Source organism: Suncus etruscus, chromosome 3 (assembly GCF_024139225.1).
Source record: "Suncus etruscus isolate mSunEtr1 chromosome 3, mSunEtr1.pri.cur, whole genome shotgun sequence".
Lineage (NCBI taxonomy): Eukaryota > Metazoa > Chordata > Mammalia > Eulipotyphla > Soricidae > Suncus > Suncus etruscus.
The window spans coordinates 61,853,689-61,875,891 of NC_064850.1; the positions used below are offsets into that span (position 1 = coordinate 61,853,689).

At 36.5% G+C, this 22,203-nt stretch overlaps 1 protein-coding gene across 2 annotated transcripts in view; it reads left to right on the forward strand.

The window, feature by feature from the left end:
* Window positions 1-22,203, forward strand: part of NEK7 (NIMA related kinase 7) — a 129,671-nt gene that overhangs the window by 36,688 nt on the left and 70,780 nt on the right. For both annotated transcript variants that reach the window (XM_049769737.1, XM_049769738.1), the window contains exons 2-3: window positions 7,016-7,100; window positions 20,398-20,538. In XM_049769737.1, coding sequence (XP_049625694.1) covers window positions 7,044-7,100; window positions 20,398-20,538 — 198 coding nt within the window. In that variant the 5' untranslated portion in view covers window positions 7,016-7,043. The remainder of the gene's footprint in view (window positions 1-7,015; window positions 7,101-20,397; window positions 20,539-22,203) is intronic.

A 22,203-nucleotide genomic window follows, 5' to 3' on the forward strand; every position in this document is an offset into this window, starting at 1 on the left:
GAAGTAATATTATATGACACTTCCTCATTGATAAAACACTGCCAGGAACACTAGTGTCTTAAATGAAAAAAGAGGAATCTTCACATGCCCAAAATTACAATAAAGCCACAATGCTAAATCAGTGGATATAGGAAGGGCTAACGGCTAAAGCTAGCTGATGTGTGGTCAGTTGGTTTTTGGATCAGGATTTGGTTTCATATGCTACAAACCTTTGTTTCTAGATGCTTATATCTATGAAGGAAGAAGGTAATATTGAACTAATAGGTGTTAGCAAGAACCATAATAGAAACATTAGATCTGATGATAATCTTTATTTTGTTATATTTCAGTGATGCTTCCATGTAAGACAGTTTTTTAAAGAGGTCTTTCAGTGGATACTTCTCTGCATTTATTTGCAGACTTCTCCTTTGTAAGAATGCCATCCTAATAGAAAATGTTCAAGAGTATTATTAGGGAACAAATATGAATTCTAGCAACAGCTCTAAAATGATTTCGTTTGAAGGATGCTGGATAAATTATAATCTTGGTAAGGTGTTTGCCTTGCTTGTGAATCAGCCAGGTTCAATTCCTGGCACACTAGATGATACCTTCAGCATCACCAGGAGTGACCCCTGAGTATAGAGTCACAAGAAAACAATGAGCACCTTTAGATGTATCCCACAAACCCGAAAAAAAAAGTAAAACAAAAAAAATTTTAGTTTAAGGAAAAAATACGTTTTCCATGTACTCTGAGCTCTAGCTGTGAGCTAAATACATATACCTATGCATTTCATTTTGGGCCACAGTCCACAGTTCTCAGGGCTGCTTCTGGGTCAGTGCTCAGGGATCTCATGGAGGGAAAAGAGCATATACTTAACAGTCTTAATATTTCTTAACTAGTTGTGTTCTGCCTTTTTCAGTATTCTGTTCCATTGATTTGTTATAATCATACATATGTTGTCAGAATAGGAGGAGGGATTCAGAACTTTTTGTTTGGAAGTGGCACCCACATGATAATCAGGGCTTATTTGTAACTCTGTTCTCAGGAATCACTTCTGCTAGTGCTCAGGGGACCACATGGGGTACCAGAAATTAATCTAGGGAATTCAAAACTATTGAGTAAAGATTGTCTATAATCTGTCTCTCCCCATACACACTGGTAGTAGAATTGGTGTTGGAATATTGAATATCTGAAATCAGTATTATGAGCAACTTTGTAAATCATAGTTTTTAAAGTTTTAAATGGAGCAATAAATAATACAGCTCAAATATTACAAAAAATAAAAAAGAGAGAGAGAAAGAAAAAAAGAAAAACAAATGAACAAGGAAATAAACAAGACTTGCATCTTTAAGTACTTATATATCATGGAAACTTGTTTCTGAATCTCTCACATTATTCTTGACATATATTTAAATATGCTTTTGTCAGTTTAGTGTTCTGTTTTATATATTTACTATGATTTACTTAGGCATTTCATACTGCTAGAAGTTTCTTCCACTTCTCCATTTGCAGTATGAGAAATGCTTTTTCTAATATAGATTCTTGACTGTAACCCAAAATCCAGCCCCTGATGGATTTCTTTAGGGTTGTATTATAGGATAAGATTACTGAGTAAAAGGATATGAAATATTCTTGATTTTTTACATTTATTTCTATTTAAGTTATTTCATTCATGTAAACTTCATACATTTAAATATGTGCCATTTTAGTCAGCAATCAACTTATAATATTCCTTTGTTGCTTGAATTTGTATTTGTCAGTCATATTCAACATATTTTGTTAATTCAGTTTTTCATGTCTATTGTTGATATTTCTTTTTACAAGATACTTTATCTTGTAAGAAAGAAAAACATACCCCTTTAGTTGAGTTTATAGCTTTTTGGACTAATCACTTATTTTACAGTGAGTTAAAATATATTCTACTAAAATTGGTTCATAGAAGCCAATGGGAGGAACCTATTCATACTGGATTGTGTTTTTTTTTTTTTTATTTTTCCTTTTTTTTTTTTTTTTTTTGGTGGTGGTGGTTGTGAGATTATGCCCAGAGATGCTTTAGTACTTACTCCTGGCTGTGCATTCAGGAATTACTTACTCCTAGCTGAGCTCAGGGTGTGAGGGATGCAAGGGATCAAATCTGGGTTGGCCACATACCAAACAAATGCTCTCCCTACTGTACTTTTGCTCCAGCCCCATCTTTTTTGTTTTCTTTGACACATTCACACTGTACTACTGTGCTTATTCCTATTTTTTCTCTAAATAAAGTATTTACGTTATGCTTGTTCTTTCCCAGCACCAATTGTGGAATCAAACTTCACACTTCTTTGTGGAAAATGGCCTTTTTCCAAGATTGGGTGCTCTGTTAGCTTACTATTTTTAATTTAATGTTGAGATCTTGATATGTTAGACACATTTGTTGTCTACTTCATAGTGCCATCTTTTTGTAGCCTTTTAAAATTTACCAATAATAACTCAGCAGTGCAGGTATGAATTGTGTATGTTAATTGCTTCTATATAATTTCCTTGGTACTATCTGATATGGCAATGTCACAAAATTTTCATTGTGATATCTGATATGAAAATGTCACTTGCTAGATTATGGGAACTACTGGATGACTCAGTCTTTTAAATTGAGGCAAGAGGGTGAGGTCATGATTATTCCTGTTGAATGGTGGCTTTGGGGCCAAAAAAACAAAATTGGTTCTGTCAATGCTAGGTCACTCTGAAATGTCTGTATTTTTTGCATTTTATTGAGGTGTCACCTATAAATATATATTTAGTCAGTTTCTTTTGGACAACAGTGTAATCCTCATTCCTATATTATTCTTTGGTGAAATATATCTTAGTAACATTCACTCATAATACATTTCATTGCTGCATAAAACTGAAAGGAGTTTGGTATTTTATGAATAATTGTGGTGTTTGAAGATCAGAACGTTATTTATAGTATAAATACATTTAAGAATGGTAAAAAACAAATTAAAATAAAAGCTTCGTGAACTTGATCTGAAATCTCTCATCAGTTTGGTATATGCATAGTTAAAGGTCGTATAGGATTGTAGGAATCAGAGAGAATTAGGCAGCATGATGAGATTATCAAACTGTATGTTTGAAAATAGATTCTTTTTTAGTAAGTAGATTCTATCATGTGTTTTATTAATCAGACACTTTCTTTAAAGTATTTTTTTTAATTTTTATTTTGATCATATTGGCTTACATATCTTTCACAGTAGTATTTTAGGTACATATTAACATTGAATCAGGGGAATACTCATGACAAAATTTGTCCTCCCCTATCCCCATTCCCTTCCAGCAACCCATATCCCCCACCATCACCTCCTGGGCTGCTAAAGTAGGTGGTCCCCTCTTTGTCTAGCTTACTATTAGTGATCATATATCTGTTTGGTCCTGGTACCCTCCCTTGTTTCCCCCTCTATTTGAGAGGCGGAGCTAGATCAAGTTACATGGTTTTGTTTGAAGAAAGAAAAGCAATAGAATGGGGTAAAAAATAAGAAAAAAAAATCAAATAAGCTGAAAGTTGGCGGAGTTCTTCTAGAGGCTTTCCACTTTAGTTTGAGGACATGAAAAAGGTAATGAAACCCCGCAACAATACAGAAAGAAATATCAAATTAAATATCCAGTGAGCACTACAGCAATAAAGCACCACACAGTAGTCTCGGTTCTGAAATCAAATCATGCTGGAGTGCAAAAAGAAAGAGAAAGAGAAAGAGAAAATAAAATAAAAAAATAATAAAATAAAAAAAAATAAAAAATATAATAAAATAAAATTGGAGGCATCAACTTCAATATCTACACCAAAATAAAGATGTCAAAAAATCAATCAATCAATAAATATAAAGCTTTTTTTTTTAAGTAAAGAAACTATTAAAAAAGAGTGAGGAAAAAGTTGCACCTATATGAGAGAGATGTGGGATTCTCCAAAGAAGGGAAAGAACCTGGTAAAAGAAAGAAACTACACATTCAGAGCTTGGTCATAAGGTTAGGGTGAAGCATGTAGGTCTTGGTTTTGCAAAGTTAACTTTCTAGGCCTTATCCAGACTACTTCCAGTTGAGGCCATATTTATAGGTGAGAGACCATTGCTAGGATATCTCCAAGGTCTCTATCATTAATTTATATTTTTATGATTGGTGGTCTTTCCTCCTCATCATACTGATGGACTTTCTTCCTCATCACCTTGGTTTTTTCTCTTAGAATGTTGAGGACTTTTGTTTTTGTGGAGTCTTCTGACTGGATCCAACTTCATTCTAGAGTATGGGCTGGCTGCAGGAATTCGTTTCCAGATCACATCTTTGTTTCTTAACTTCTTGAATTAATACTAAAGGATCCTCCTGCCTGACTACCAACACCACTGTTAGTTAATCCAGTGCCATACACACAGAGTGACATAGGCTGCAGCTAGGACCTTGCCCAGTCCTCAGAGATGTCCTAGGTTATGGACCTTGCTCTGGGGTTCAGGGCTGAAAGCTCTGCTGGTAGGTTGACTGGAGTCTCTTTCTTATTTCTAAAATTTCTCTTTTATTAGACTCTTATTTCTAAAATACTTATTTTATTTTAAATAAAATTTCTAAAATTAAACTTATTTAAAATGATAATTTAGGTAATAAGATTATAAATAGTATTTGACCTTATAGTATTGATGCACAAAGTTATTATATCTAAAAATGCCCATAGCCCTCTAACACCCTCGTTATGTCATCACTGACTACTTTAAGCTTTAACTTAGAAGCTGGTAAAAAACGTAAGTCTTTATATCTTTAGTATATTTTTTGTGGACTCTGGAAAATATTTTTCTTTTGTTAATGAGCATGATTTTATACTAAGACACATTTTTCAATTTTGTTACTAATATGCATTTTTATTAGTATAAAATTTATTTTAGTATATTGTTTTTAAATTTTTAATAGAAATTAATTTCATTAGTATAATAAATTTTATGCTAATGCATTTTAAAATATTTTCTTTTTTGTTTTTTGTTTCTTGTTTTTTGGGACCACACACGGTGATGTTCAAGGGTTACTCTTGGCTATGTGCTCAGAAATCGCTCCTGGCTTGGGGACCCATATGGGACTCTGGGGATCGAACTCAGGTTCGTCCTGGGTTAGCCGTGTACAAGGCCAATGCTCTAACACTGCACTATTGCTTCAGCCCCTATTTTCATCTTCTTTGACAAAGATCACAATCATAAAATGTATCAAGTTATTTTTTATAAATATATACAAATGTAATATTTTCTTCTCATTTTGATATATTTTATAATTGATCATCAAGCTGAGTTTTGTAAGTGTGGTTATGTCAATTTGTATTCAAAACCATGATATTGGATGGGATGACTTGGAAGAGTGTCTGTAAGATTTTTTGGAGCGAATGGGATGAGTCATACTAACTGTGCTCAGAGTTTACTTTCTAGCTGTGTCCAGTGATCTCTTTTGATGGTGCTCAGGGCATCAGAAGTGGGGCTGGGGATGGAACAAGGGTCAGGTGCAAGCAGGGAAGCATCAGTCCCTGAACTATTCCTCCAACTTTTGGATCACATTTTAGAGACAGTTTTTTTAAAAATATTTTTATTTTAATCATAGTGGCTTACATATCATTGACAATATTTTAGGTACATATTAACATAAAATCAGGGGAATTCCCTAATATCACCGAATTGTCTTTCCTCCACTTTCGTTCCCGTCCTACCTCCATATCCTCCTCCCTCACCCTCGGGGCTGTTAGAATGAGTGGTCCCCTCTGTGCCTAGCTTACTACTTAGTGGTCTTACACCTGTTTGGTCTTGGTACCTCCCTTATTTTCCCCTCTAATTGGGAGGTGGGACTAGATAGTTCAAGTTATGTGGTTTTGTTTGAAGAAGAGAAAAGTAATAAACTGGGGAAAAAAATCAAATACGCCGAAAATGGGCGGAGTCCTTCTAGAGGCTCTCATCCTAGGTTTGAGAGATGAAGGGGAAAAAGAAGGTGAAACATCACAACAGTACAAAAAGAAGTGTTGAATGAAATATCCAGTGAGCACTCCAATAATAAAGATTAGCACCACATAAAAGCCAATGGAAATGCATTTCTATTTTTGTTAATTCCCACTAAATGGACCTTAGATTTTTAACCTACAGGACACTAGTTAAATACCTATAAAGAATCTATACACCCTTGGCTCATTAAAAAGTGCAGAGGAAGGCCAGTGAGTATCTCATTTTTAGTTCCTTTCTTGAGTTTTGTGTTGCATGTGGCATATAATTGGTTTTCAGCCTATATTTATGGAATTCATGAGTATTTACAAGCAAAGTATCATGAAAGATTAAGCATGAAACCTGGACTTTAGATTAAATTTTATTTTAAGCATTAATGGATACCGAGGACAAAAATGTCAGCATTTTTATAATATGATGTTGAATACAGTTTAGAGATGGAAAATTTGAGCATGACTATAGGAAACTATAATTATCTCCTTGTCGCAGATTGGCTTGAGGGAAGCCTCTTCATCTCCAGAAGAGACAGTTTTATGTTGTGAAATAAAATTCTCTTTTTGGGTTGGAAGTGGGTGGCCCCGAGCAGTGCTCAGGGGGCTCTGTCAATAACTGTTGGCCAAATGGCTGGCAGTTACCCCAGAGATTGTAGAGGCATTAGGACCTCACCTGGTAGATGATGCTTGGGGACCTCTATGGCATACCTGGGAACCACGGGGTCCACACCTGTTGGTGCTCTCAAGGCCATGTGTTTCTAGGGAGCAAACTTGGATTGGGTACATAGGAGGCCAACTGTCCCTGAAATCCCAGAAATTATATAGAAATATATTGCTTTGTAAAATGGAATGGATTGGGATGTAAGTACTTGTGTTACTACCAGAGCTTGCAGTTAGCAGAGCAGAACCATAAGGGTTACCTGCTGTCTTTGATGCAAGGTTTTAGAAGCCTTAGGTAAATGTCTAATGTTTAAATGCAAACATCAAGCATATGATGAGCAACAGAAATCTGGTAATTTTGACCTTATTATTATAATCTCAATTCTACATTTTTGCAGAGCTCTACAGTCCCTGTTTCTTTGGACAATGGATGAACAATCCCAAGGAATGCAAGGCCCACCTGTTCCACAGTTCCAGCCACCGGTAAATGTGCTTTTATAAAAGTGGGCATCACATCAGCAGATCTACAGAGAGAGTGGGCAAGGGAGAAATAGTTTGCTTAGAGATGCCTTAGGAAACAACATGCCCAGAAGGGTACTTAATTTTTTTTAGCATGCCAGATTTAGTTAACATTTTAAAAATGTGTGGAGAATATTTAGTTCTTAATTTGAAATAGGAAATAAAATATAAGGGCAGCTTTAGCTTTTGACAGTGGATGGCCTATTGGCTTTGGGGGTTTAAGGGTGGACAAAAAGATGAGGGGTTGCACCTCTGCTTTGGGTGGTGGATGGCTTGTCATCTTCTGATTCCTTCCACTGTTGTCACTTTCCTAATCTTTCTGATTGTAGAGCATTTTTTCTATTGTTAATACAGTTGCTTGATTTTGTAACCTAGAGTGAATGTTTCAGTAAAAACTGCACACATGCTATTGAATTGTGTTATATAGCCTCCCACATATGTTATGTTGACTTGCCAGAAAGGTCAGTATTGAATGACACCTTCACAATGGAAAACACCTGTCCTCCCATTATTCGGGTATCTGTTTATGGGGACACATAGTAACTAGGCTTATTGTCATGATTCTTTATAGTATATATTCAGTTGTCACATTGCATTGTACACCTGAAATTAATAGATTGTTATATGTATTAAAATAGCAAATAGCCAGAACTGTTATTACTAATGACTTTCTGCTGTTTGAGGCATTCTCCAATATGTCTGAAGTGTACTCTGCTACCCTTTTCACCTCTTTGCTGAGGTAGTTGTTTGAAGAACTGATAAAGATGTTTTCAATAAGATCTCTAGTCAGACAGGTTTGGGGAACTGGTCTGTGAATTTTTATGTAGGGAATTGATAGCAGTATAGTGTTTGCTAAGTTTATTTCACAGTGGGGCTCTCTTCTCCTCTCCCTCCTCTTCCCCCCTCCCCTCCCCTACTCCACTCTCTCTTCCCCTCTCCCTTCTTTCAAGCAGAGAACTCTATCTTATCTTGTTGCCTTGTGGTACACAGCTCTAGAAGCTGTCTGAAATCCCTTTATTCTAAAGAGGTTTTATATTAAGGTAAGGCTAGTTTCTTAGTTTTGATTCAGATGATGGTTGTTTTTGTTTTAAATCTACCACTTACATTTTGTGTGATAATAAACCATCAATACTTCAAGCAACTGCCAGTATTTCAGACAGACTCTTGGTGCCTGTTTTCATGCACAGTTGCTTCTTAGTACAGTTTCTAGCCAAGACTGATAAAGAAGCACCTCTGAAAAATTAAGTGAATGATTATATTAAGGTTTTAGAATTCACAGTTTTGAACATCTCTAAGTTTAGAAAGGCAAGCCCCTTCCCCTGCCTTTCCCTACTCCCAACTTTCTCGTTTTGCCCCTGTGAGCTAGGCACCTCCTATTGGCTGAAGCCAGTAGTAGATAGTGCTGGGCTATAAAATTCGGTCACACTGCCCCTTCCCTTCTTCCTTCTGCTGCAACTCTTCTCTTGAAGGACCCCTTCTCTGTTGAAAAGAAGCAGATGTTATCCCCGATTTGCTGGGGGATGTGTGTGGGAGGAGCAGGGAAAGGTTTACTTTCCCCTATATGCATACAGACTGATGGCTTGAGGTAGTGAAGGCCAGTCTCAGGCTTCTGGGCTGTATTACTTATTAAGTCTTTGAAAAATACTCCTGCTCTCAGTTGCCTTATTTCCCAGTGCTGGGAAGGGACAGCCTCTGATTGGGTTGACAATCTTTTTTTGTTTTGTTCCATACAATTTGTTAGCATCTTGAGTCGAAGGACGAGACTGCACAATTAAAATAAAGCAATGAAAGTCTTTTTTTTTTTTTTTTTTTTTCCATTAGTCTCAAGCCCCAAACTGGTTAGCCAGAGCCTTCTCCCAAAGGAGACAACTTCCGCCAAGGTCACAAGACAGTTTATATAGTAAGGGGATAAGGAGGTAGTAATTTCTGATGATCTGTAAGAGGGTTGGCTTAAGTCCAGGGTACTTTCCTACTGCTCCCTCTAGTCCTTTTCAGATAGCTTACCTGGTATGGCCAGGTATCTCGCGGTAGTGTCAGTGGAAACTTAGGCTTGAGAAAGAGAAGCCTAAGAGGTTTACAACATGTGGCCCTTTACAAATGGTGTGTTCCACCTCACCCCACTATCCCCACCCCAGTCAGAACCTAGGGCCACACACATTGGCCTGAATACCAGGGGGTGATAAGATAGCAGCATATGGTTAGCTGAGTGAATTCTTCCACTTTTATGATGCTAATGAAAGTCTGGACACAAACAGGAAACTCATGTCAGCTTTCTAATTCTTAAACCCCCATTTATGCTAGAATGATGAGTGGTGCATCTTGGCATATCTTGTCTTGTTCTGAGATGACTGTACTAACTCCATAATGTGTAATATGTGGTCTCATTTTCAGTCATGCACACATTCCTCCTTATGAAAGCTTAGGATGTGAATTTTAAGTATTTATATTTTATTTTTCATAATGTCATTCTCTTGATCTTGGGGGGAATTTTGCTTTAGCAACTTCCTCTCATCCCCTTCATCTTTTCCCTTCATTTCTTTACCTTCTCCTTTATTTATTTTTTAATTTCTCTCACTAAAGCCTAAAAGATACTTTAAATATGTTTTACCTAGAATTTTATATTACAGACTCTTACCACATTAGGACACTTCTTTACAAAGCAATACATTTAATTAAAGGAATAGGAACTGTATGAAAGACGGCAATAGAAAAATAGGAAAGAATTTACCTTTTCCCTTCCCAGCTGGTCCCTTCACTTTCCCTCTTACATTTTCTTCTGTTTTCAGCACAGAAGTATACTGGGTATACCAGGGCTTAGGGATGCAGTTTGATGGGAGAGCACTTGACTTATGTGAGGCCCTGATTTTGATACCTCTCATCCCTGCCAGAATAAATTCAGGGGCTGGAGTGACTGATAGTACAGGGATTAATGTGCTCACCTTGCTCATGACCACCTGAGTTATCTCCAATACATCCCCTCCCAAACACACACACACACACACACACACACACACACACACACACACACACACAATTTCAGCCACATCTAGTTTGTTTGCAACCTTTCAGTAGTTTCCTATTAGCATGTCCCATTCTCTTCTCCAAGTCTTCTGTGAAATACTCTACTTCTTTTCCAGGCAAAGTTATGTTTATAACCCTACTTCCCTCCACTTATCCTTTGCTGACATGGTCCCCACTGTACAAGTGATCACCTTTACCTTGTTAATTTATTCATTCTTTTCTTTACTTATAGTAGAGGTTCCCAAACTTCTTTGCCTACAGCCCCCTTTCCAGTAAATAATGGAGGGTACCAAGACCAGACAGTCATATGAACATTAAGTAGAAATAAAAAATGATCAGACTTAAACACCAAATCCAAAGTCAACGACAACAGAATTGACACCCAGTCTACAACATGCTAGACACAGAGGGGACCACTTATACTAGCAAGCCGAGTGGTAAAGGAGGGGGATATGGGATGCATGCTGGGAACTGGTGTGGAGGGAGGACAACATTTGTGGTGGGAATGATCCTGATTCAGTGTCACTATGTACCTAAAAAATTACTGTGAAAGATTTGTAATCCACTTTGGCCAAAATAAAAATTAAACAAAAATCGGACATAAGCAATTGAAAGAGAAATCTGGGGGTCAAGTTAGGCTTTGGTTGGATAACAGAAGGGCAAAATTTATCTAACCACTGCCTAGACCCACAGATCTCTTTCCATTGCTTATGTCTGCATCATACTAATTCCTCTCATACATTTTTATTACCTATATTCTGTTCAAATGTTGCTTTATTAGCCTTGTTCTCCCAAAAAATCATTTCAAGTTCTCAAGCCCAAAAACCTGTGAATTAATCCTTTTTCTTGGCTTTTCACACATCTTCTACTTTTCAGCAGAATTCTTTAGACTCCACTTGCAAGATGGTGTCTTCAGTTCTTACCTGCTGACCTTATAGCTTGTGACTCTCAGGTCCATTTCATCACTTCTATTTAGTCACCCTGCTTCCACTTTCCAGTCATTCTTCTTTCTGATTTTTTGCTCCATGCAACTTCATGTGCTATCTTTGTAAAATGGGCATTGATTCTCCTCTACTTAAAACCCAAATCCCATACTTTTTCGATCATAAAGTATCAAGCACGTTGTGAATTTTTGTTACTGCTTACATCTTCAGTCTCATTCCTTACTGCTGCCCCCACAACTCCTGCCTCATTCTCTACAATTTTGCAACAGAATCTGTTTCTTTAACACATTTTCCTGTAAGTCGTTTATTTTCAAATGGTTTTTCTGCTGTGACTATTCTTTTCTTTCCTTCTGATAACCGATAATTTCATCTCACTACCTTAGCAAGGTTCATCCCTAAATTATCCCATTTAAAATAACCATCTGCTCATTTTCTAGTCTACCTCTCTATTTTATTTTCCTGCATAGTACTTAAATGTGAAGAATAAATGTTGGGGAATGATTATTTATTCACTTTTTTCCTTTGCTTTTCTTTCCTTTTTTTTCCATTATGTATTTCAGAACTCTCCCCTGGAGAGTAGAATGTTTGTGGAATAAAGTTTAAAAATATCTTTTTCTGTTTCCTGTCTCTGTTTCTTCAACTGAGAGGTTACATCTCCTCGTATTTAATTTTATCAGGTGGTGCTCAGGGGAAAGTAAGGGGAGGATGATAGTGCCTGTCATTAGTGAATTATTTTGTTTGTTATAAACTGGTAGATATAATTAGTATTTTGGTTATATAATTTGAATATAGTAATTATGCGAGAGAATATAATAATGACGGTTAAGTGGTGAAATACCAGGGTCTTTTAAATGTTAATGAGATAATTGATTATACTTGCATACTCATTTTTTGGGGGTACAGTGAATTTCTGCTTGTGTGAAAAGGCTGAGATCAGCTGTTCATACTGATATGATCTGTAGCACTTACGTTACTTCAGGTTAATTTTCAAAGTGAAGTCTTTACTGGGTTATGGTGATTTCCAGTACTCTTAGAAATGGTATATTGCCTGTATCATTTCATATCACAGGCACCTTCAGAGTCCTTACTTCCCTTCACCAGAGCCACAAAGTTGATTTAATAGTTCAAGAAATGGGGAGATTGTTTTTTAATGGAAGGAGGCATGATTATTTAGGTTTTGTTGGCATATTTGGGGTTTTGTTGTTACCAGTGAGGTTTGTAGAAAATAATAAACGAGCTTTGTTGGATATTGTTGGGAAGGATGTTCTGGTTTGCAGCTTAGGAATAAATATTTATTTCAAGACCATAGCACGAGTTTTATTATTAAATAAATTTGAAAGATATTTTGATATTTTGTCATACTTAAATTGTAGAGATATAAATATTAATAGTGTATATTTCTAGTTTTTATTGTTGCTAATATGATAAATTACCAGCAACAGATGAGTTAACATAGCATGAAAACCTTATTAAATATTATAATATTTAATGTTATATTAAATATTATATTTAACATAATATTGAATATCATAATATTAAATATAAAAATGTTGTTTTGTAATTTCAAAATTGATAACAATACCTCTAGGTATTTAGGACATAATTTCCTCTCTGACATGTCCTAGTCGATCCTATGACTCTTCTCATTTCCCAAGAGATAATTATTATCATGTTATTCTGAATTATCTTATTATTTGTTAAATGCCCTTGCCTTAAAATTTTTAAGAAAATTGAATTAATTTGAGGCAGTTATTAATTGTCAAAAACTTGTCACCTGTGAAACGAAGAACCAGTGTCACAGCCAGATGAATTTAATTTTAAATGAAGAGTACTTAGGTGAAGGAAGAGTCAACACAGACTGATATATAGATGTGAATTAGAATTACTTAGCAATGGAACCAGATCAATATCACAGTGGTAGGGTGTTTGCCTTGGAAGTGGCCAACCCATGATGGACCTGGGTTTGATTCCTGGGTTTGATTCCTGACATCCCATATGGTCCCCGAGCTTGCCAGGGGTGATTTTTGATACCAAAACCAGGAGTGACCTCTAATCAACACCGTGTGGCCCAAACAAACAAGCAAGCAAAAAATCAACAGAAAACAACAAATTACTTAGCAATTACTTAGTCATGTGCATTAGAGTGCATTTAGATCAGCACAAGCTTCATTAATAAGAATGTAGAATATTAAAGTAGTATGTGAAGCTATATTATTATTATTATTATTATTATTATTATTATTATTATTACTTTTATCATTATTATTTTGTTTTTTGAGCCATACCTGGCAACACCTAGAAATTGCTCCTGGCAGGCTGGGGTGTGGGGAGAATCAAATGGGATACCGGGGATCAAACCAGGGTCCATCCTGGGTTGTCTGTGTATTATTTTTGTGTTTCTGTGATTATAGAGTGCTTTTTATAATACAGCCTGTAAGACAACTCAGAAAGGCTAAGTGTAGTACAGATAAGCAGCAAACACTGTTTCCAAGTTCTTTATAGTTAATAATTAAGAAATAAGATTTTAAAAAAAAGAAATAAGATTAATGGCCTTGGGATGTTCCTCAGAGGTCAAGGCACCTGCCATTCAGCTTGATATAAAAAAAAAATATATATATATATATATATATATAGGCTGCATATGAGGCAACCCTTTGCCCCCTAGAGTCTCTTACACACACATTCAAGAATTAAAGTGTGAAAGTACACCAACCTAATGAACAACTCTCAGCCATTGTAACAAACAAGAGACGGAAAAAGGGAAAAGGCGATAAAAAATAAAATGAGGGGCTGGATTGAGGGCGCAGCAGTAGGACGCTTGCCGTGAACACAGCTGACCCAGGACAGACCACGGTTCAATCTCCCAGCATCCCCTATTGTCCCCCAAGCCAGGAGCGATTTCTGAGCACAGAGCCAGGAGTAACCTCTGAATGTCACTGGGTGTGCCCCCCCAAAAGCCCCCAAAATAAAATAAAATAAAAATAAAATGAATGCAAGCTTACATTGTTCATGTTTAGTAGCTATATGTGGTGATTTCTTTCAAAAATAAATCTTTTGAAAGTAATGAGAGAAGGTAGATATTCTTTATTTGTAATTTTATAAGATATTATATATATTGTTTATACTGTTTCTTAGTTTTATTTATCCACAAAGGGCATGTAGTTTTATTTGAACCAGTTACTTAGTTTGCTTGTGTTTTTTTTTAAATTTAAAAATATTTGATTACCAAAAAAAATGTGTGAGCAAAAATGAAATTTGCTTCAAGAAGTTTTGGTTTATAATATTTTATGCATTTCAGATATGTAGCATTATATTTTGGCATATTTTTGATTTTTATAATTTACCATTAAAAGTTTAATTTTCAGTTAACCTTCAATTGCCCCATGCATGCAATTTTAAAATTTTATTTGAGATAAATTCCAACCAGATATCCTTACTATGACTAAGATGCAATAATATAATATTTCTTCCTTCCCCAAATAATTATTAAATGAAATTTGGACAGAAAAATATCAAAATTGATACTCAGTGTGCCACTCAGGTAACCTGGTATCCAAGGGCAAGGGAGACATTCTTCTTGAATCAGAGCTAAATCCACATGCTACATTGGGAATCCCAGCAGAAATTCTTCAGAAAAGATGAGTTAAAAATACTCAAAAGTCCAATATACATGCCATAGATGTAAAAAAAAAAAAAAATTGAGCAACAAAGAGACTGCAGCTGTGGTCTAGAGAAAAAGGGCCTGACCCAAAAGGAAATGCTTTTTAAGGAATTTCAAGTAATTCTTTAAAATTCATTAAATTTATTCAAAGTAGTTAAGTCTTAGAAACTCAAATATACAAAGGAAGCTCTGCAAAGCCAAGTGTCCTGTTGGGAAAGTGAGTTGGTGGAACTTGATTGCTGCTCCTTCTTCAGGAAGAAGTTCTCACAGAGCACTTGCAGTGTGCTAGGCTGTGTCCTGATAGCTTTAGTTTCACAATGAAACACAATTCTTGGGAAGGCTTACTCTCATTTGAGAGAAAGAGTGTGACTTGCCAATATTCTGGGTATCAGAATGGGGGTCTGAGCCTAGGCCTTTCTAACTAACTTAAGAACCGGTGTCTTTCCTCAGGATTCTTTTTGTCACACCATTCCAGGATCAACTTGGGAACAAAACTGGTTTGAAGCAGTGGCTATTGCTTCCCATGTTGGCTTATTACTAGAATCTTTATTATTGTATGCTTGAAGGGAATTGGTTCCTTTTTTGGGAAGATGTTTGTAGTGGCCAGGGCACTTGTCTTCTTTGTAGGTCTCAAGGTTTTCCCATTACACTATTCTTCTTTTTCAGGTTCTGCCTAGAGCTTCTCTGCAGTTGTAGTCATTCATGATGAATTTAAAGCTTTTTTATATTCATTAGGTTCTTTCAATGACATTTACTTAGTAAATATTTTTTACTTCATGTCAGACTACCTACACGGTATCTGAATACAAAGAATTGAGCATGATATCTGCTTTTGAGAAACTTCCTATGAAGAAAGAAACATGTATGTCTAAACAAATAATTAAAATCCAGTGTGATTGAGAACTCTTCTCAGTGCCTGGGTGGTCACAACTGGTTTTAGTTGAATAATTGCTGTCCTTGGCCATGGGAAAGGAGAAGCAATAAAACTGCCTAGGAACTGAGATGCAGACTTTGCCAGCACATCTCAAAGATACATTATAATATTTGGGGGGATAAGAAGTGGAGTTATTCTGATAATATGGGGAGAAGCAAATGCCTTGCACAGAGAAGTTAAAGCTCCTGGTGCACTCAGGACACAAATGAGTGTGACTGGTGACTACAGCCTGTGCTGGATGAAGTTGGCTGGGAATGGGACTTTGAGTGCCACTTGCCTAGGTTAGGCATCATTTTTTTTGTTTGTTTTTGTTTTTTGGGTCACACCCAGCAGTGCTCAGAGGTTTCTTCTGGCTTTATGCTCAGAAATCGCTCCTGGCAGGCTCAGGGGACCATATTGGATGCCAGGATTTGAACCACCGACCTTTTGCATGAGAATCTAGGCATCATTTTTATAGCAGGGTAATTTATTATTTTCATAATACTTGGGGTTCTTTCAGTGACTTTTCTCAAACCTAAAAGCCTTTCTATATTGCTCAAAAAATTCAAAATAACGCAGGCAACTGATCATTGATCATTAAGGGAATCAGGGAGACCAAGATCCCTTTAATTTAATTTAATCCCATTTTAGTGGTATTTTCTTTTCCTTTGGCTTATATTTTATGCTGATCTGAATCCTCATTTTAATGAGTTTTTTATTCCTCCTCTAAAATTCAAGTGACCCCTAAAAAATACAAAGAGTTTTATATCATTAAAAAAGAAAAGTCTAAAGAGTTCTTTCCTAAGAGTCTTTTGCTTGAGTGGATAGTCATTAGATGATACCTTTTATTGATACTTTGGTTGAAAGTATGAGCTCCAGCGCTTCCTGTTGTAGAGTGTGGTTGACCAGTTGACCACCATGGAGGAGGGCATTGCATCCATTACCTATCTTGGGTATCTTTTAAAGGATACCTTGTTCTTAGATAAATTGTAATGTGGCCCAGAGACCCAAGGGGAGTTAGAGATGTGCAGCTATGCCCCTTTCCATGTCAGCTCTCCCTTTCTACACTGGGTGACAGGACACGGGAGCAGATGAGACAGCCTGTCACTCACCCACATTGCCCTTTGAAGAAAGGCCATGGGGGGGAAGGTGCCGTAAATGGGCTGTGAAGTTTACATACACTGCCCACTGTTAAACAGATTACGTCTAATGAAGTGTCTAATGCTCAGGCCATATCAGCCTAATCCTCGGTGGCAGTTCATCCCTCAACTGCCAAAAAACACCGCCCTCTGGCCCTCTCTCGCCACTCAGGCCGCCAAGCGCACAGAGGTGCCCCGTCTTAATAAACCAAGACAGTGTGCGATCTGACATGCAAATATAGGTCATTGCATATGTAAATGTGTGATTACAACCCTGCATGCCAAAACACATTAGTGAGACTTTGCTCTCAGCATGCGGTTGTCACACTGCCTTAGCAGTTCACGCTAATATTTGTCAGTTACTGTGCAGGCAGAATATGGAATTCCCAGTCACATTTCAAATCTTTGGATTGTGTGATAGTGTTTCGACGGATGAAGTTGTATTTCATCATTGAGAGGGCAGGTTTTCATCAGCAGAAAAGATGCTCTTGGTATAGACGGGGAGGAAGAAGTTCTGTTTCTTAGATGCCACAGACCTTCCATCTGTTAAATGGATCTTTGCATCATGTTAAAAAAAATGTTAGAAAATAATTTATAGGTCATTACCAAACTCTCCTCTAAAATGAGACTTTCAAGTTAAGATATTAAAAATCTAAGAAGTGGCCCATCTTGTTTCCTTTGATTAGTGGGCACCATCTTGTCACAGTAATAATTATAAATCTCAATGACCATAAAGAAAAGTACTAAAAATAAACCACAGGGCAAGTTGTCTTTCATAATTTCATCATTTCTTTTTTTTCTTATGTAATGTGTTGTCCATTTCCTTGTCCTTTTCTCGTCCCTTATGGTTGCAATGTCTGGGTCTACACAGGGGCATATAGTCCTGGCACACCAAGTTGCAGCGCTGGTCATGGATCACACACTCTCACACTGCTCACAAACACTTGGCTGTGGTGTGCCAGAGATTGAACATTTGTGGCACTTTGTGTAACCACAGCTTTGCCATCTGGATTCCACTCAGAGATATCGCTAGTGCTCAGTCACATATTTGATGCTTTTGTATCTTTCTATCATTGAGTTACAGTCCAAGGCCCTGTGTTTCCAGCCTACTTTTTTCTTCTAAAGATTCAAAATGGAAAATATCTGTGAGTATCACATCTCTGTGATGTTGGGTCACACTTAATTAGGTAGACTATACTTTGGAATCACCTATCTATTGGATTGGTTTGAGAACAATGTAGGCTTAGATAAAGTTTGGTAACAAAGCCCCAGTGAAACTTGAGTAGAATATTATAGAAAATATTTTTTCCTTTCTAGCATAATAGTAAAGTTAAAAAAAGGCAAAGCATTTAGGGATTAACGAATGTACTGTTTATGGAGCAAAATAGCCTTCTGTGTAAGCCATGGAGGATTTATCAGTCTTATCAAAGGTTTCAATGAAACCTAAGAATTCATTTTGAGTGTGTAGGGACTATACCATTTTCGATTGAATTCATATTTTTGATGCTTTATATCCTTAAGAGAGTGCCCCAGTAAGCACGACGAAAAATATCATTCCTATTATTCCAACTTGGCACTGAGAATAGTCCAGAGGGATGTAAGCAGAGTGATAGAAGGCTTGGAAAGGTGTATTTACTAGTAATACGGGAGTCTTGAAAGGGTTCCTGCATGTTTAGTCAGGAAAGAGTAGATACCAGGGCATATGATAACTCAAATAGCTGTTTGTATTTTCTATATGTAGAGATGCTAAAAGTAGGTGTAAGTGTCAGGGACTTGAAGGACAAAATGTCTGGGTCTACATTGTGTTCTGAGGAATACAAAGTATGTGACCCGAGTGGATGTTCAACTAATTTATCCTTCTGACTGTCTGCATCCACAAACAGCAGTAGGACTGAGGCAGTAGAGAATGTAAGAAGTTGAGTTTTGTCTTAAAATAGGCATGACACTATGGTTTCTGTGCCCTATCAGTTTTGTTTATTATAATGCACAGTGAAATGTCTGCCATTGACTAAGCTAACAGCAGAAAGCATTTCAGATTCATCTCAATTTCTTTAGCAGCTGACACAGAGCCTGACACTATTCAGTACTAACTATATGTTAATTAAAAAAAAAACAGCCTCCAAACAACAAAAAAATAGTTTAAAAGGTATAGTTATGAATTGGATAAAAATAGCCAGTAAAAATAATCCATATACTTTATGATTCCAACATACCATATTCTAGATGGGGCACAACTGTGAGGTTTGTTCAAAAATCACTAACTTTTAGGGTTAGTGGGGAAGGAGAGATGATCAGGTGTAGCAGAGAGGTTTTTATTTTATGTTTTATTTCTTTTCAATCTTTTTCCATTTTTAGGTTATATCTGCCAGTTCTCAGGGCTTACTCCTGACTCTATACTCAGGGATCACCCCTAGTGTGCTTTGGGACCATATGGGATACTGGGAGTCAAGCCTGACAAGTGTCCTGCTCATTGTATTGATTCTCCAGCTCCTCACAGAAGATTTTAGAGCAATTAAAATGCTTTGTCAAATGCTCTGTTGATAAATGTTGTATTTTGTTTAGACCTACAGTGTGCATCACTGAAATGAACTCAGTATGAACTCTAGATATTTAATGGTTATGATAGAATCTGGTAGACTCATCCTTACTAGAAAGGTTATCCTGGTAAGGATCTTGATAATAGGGAAAACTGTGCTGTGAGGAATGTAAGGGTCTATTTGGAATATTTGTGAATTAATCTTGTTGTGAACTTACACCTGCTCAAAAAATCTTAGTTAAAATTGATGCTTGTTGGGGCCATAGTGATAACACAGCAATAAGGTATTTGCTTGCACATGCAGCCGACATGGAATGGACCCTGGTTCCATTCCTGGCATAGTGTACCCTGAGCCTATAGGAGTGATTTCTGAGTGTAGAGCCAGGGGTAACTTCTGAGTACCACCACTTATGACCCCAAACCAAAAAAAATTAATGCATTGTTTGTAAACTGTCTGCCACTGGAGATAGACTCTTAGAATTCAATAATTGTCCTTAAGTCCCCTAGTTTTTCATACCTTAGCTGGCAAATTGAACTAAATGAATGTACATCCATAGAATATATATATATATATCAGATAGACCAGGTATACATATGTTTTATACCTGGTCCCTTTCATCTATCTCAAAGATTCTTTGAAAAAGAAATTTTGTCAAGAAAGTTCTAGATTGAATGGAATAAGTAGATCTGTAAATTAAGAACAATTTATAGAGTTTCTATCTAAAATTTCAAAATTCTCTCATTCTCTGACATTTTATATCCCTCTTCCCTGTTTGATTCTTTTTTCTTTAGCCTTTTCCATCGCTATATATTTTTCCTATATACTTGTTTTTTATTTGTCTTTCTATAATGTTCTTTGGGTGTAGGAGAAACTTTTAGTTTGCTGCTGATATGTAAAACTGCCAGGCTTGAGTAGAAGTGCAACCAATATTTTTGAATGAATTAATGTTTATAAGTTTATCATAGGTGTCCCCTAATTGTGTGAAAATAACCAGTTATTGTCTATATACTGTGTGATTAAAACCTTTCTGACTTTTTCAATTGCAGAAGGCCTTACGACCGGATATGGGCTATAATACACTAGCCAACTTTCGAATAGAAAAGAAAATTGGTCGCGGGCAATTTAGTGAAGTTTATAGAGCAGCCTGTCTCTTGGATGGAGTACCAGTAGCTTTAAAAAAAGTGCAGGTAAGATGATTTTAATTCTATCACTTAGTGTAAACTTAAATTATGTGATTATAGAAAAGAATATATCCTGAATGATTAGATAACACCATTTTTCAATTGAGAGTGCTGAGCCTGTTAAAATTTTACCTTTAGAAACTTGAATTGAGTGTGGTTCCCATTTTAAGTGAATATTCAGTTCAATTTTACTCCCTCGCTCTAAAATTGAGCTGGTTTTGTAGACCCAGCTCAGCAGGGACAAGGACAAACCAAGCTTTCACAGCTGTAGAATTGGAGCGGAGGCTTTGAGTTCTCACTATTGCTTCTAATTGGCCATATTAGCTAAATGTCATCTTTTCACCCCAACTTCTGTAGTTTTGGGCACCATAGTAGGATATTAGACTCATAAAATGACTCATCTGAAGTTAATAAGTGGCAGTCAAAATTAAGGCATGATATTAGACTAATGTAGACAACTACCCTGGAAATATACGAAAGAGGGCCATAGTAGTAGCACAGCCATAGGGCATTTGCCTTGTATGAGATTGACCCAGAACAGACGTGGGCTCAACCCCCAGCATCCCATAAGGTCCCTTGAGCCAGGAGTGATTTCTGAGTGTAGAGCCAGGAGTAGCCCTGAGCGCCACCACCAGGTGTGGCCCTCCCCCCAAAAAACCCAAACAAACATAAAGGAAATATATGAAAGGAAATTATGGACAACTTTATTTACTAGGGACATAGAATAGATAGAAATAAAGGATGGTAATCTGAATTCTCTATGTTGTAGTTGTGATTCTATTCTAGAATCAACTTTGCTCTCCATTTCTTTGGTTCTCTTGGATTAATTTATCCTGTTCTTCTTACCTAGTCTTGTCTCGAGTCTACTGAACTAGTTCCCCAGGGTCGAGTTGTTCAGCAAGCCCCGAAAATTTTACTTGCCTTCCAGAAGGTCAGAGGGCCCTTGCACATGCTCCCTACCTCAAAGGCACTTGTCTTGGCCCCAGTATATTTGACATCTTCCAAAGGCCTGCAAAGCCAGAGTTTCATCTTAGTTTCTTTTTGAATTTATTTAAGGATCAGTATACTTGAGATAGTCCTTACAGAGGTATAATTTCATTTGTATTTTTATTGAAATAGTAAATACTTACGAAATATCTTATATGATACAGATTTAAAGAATAGATTACCTATTAACTATCCAGCTTAGAAATAAAATATCAATTGTATTTTTATTTATTTCTATCACTTTTTTCTTAAATGTCACCATGTCATGGGATTTTTGTCTTGTTTTTATTTGTAGTTTTTCCATTTTCTTTATAAATGTTTAAATAAAACTGTTGTTTACTCTTATAAGTTTGGAACTTTATATACATCGGGCAAATTATATATAGTATACATAACATTTAAGAATACATATTTAGAACTAGAGCGATAGTGCAGTGGGAAAGGCATTTGCCTTGTAGTGTGGTTGACCTGAATTTGATTGCTGGCAACATGTATAGTGCCCCCAAGACCTGCCAGGTGTGTTCCAGAGCCAGTACTCAGTATTCCTGAGTACTATCAGGTATTGCCCAACAATCCTCCCATCCCTAAGATTATATATGTTTATTTAATATTTTGATTTAGATAGAGTTTGTTTTTTATATGATAACAAGCTTGGGCAATCAATTCCTGTTGGTGCAAATGATT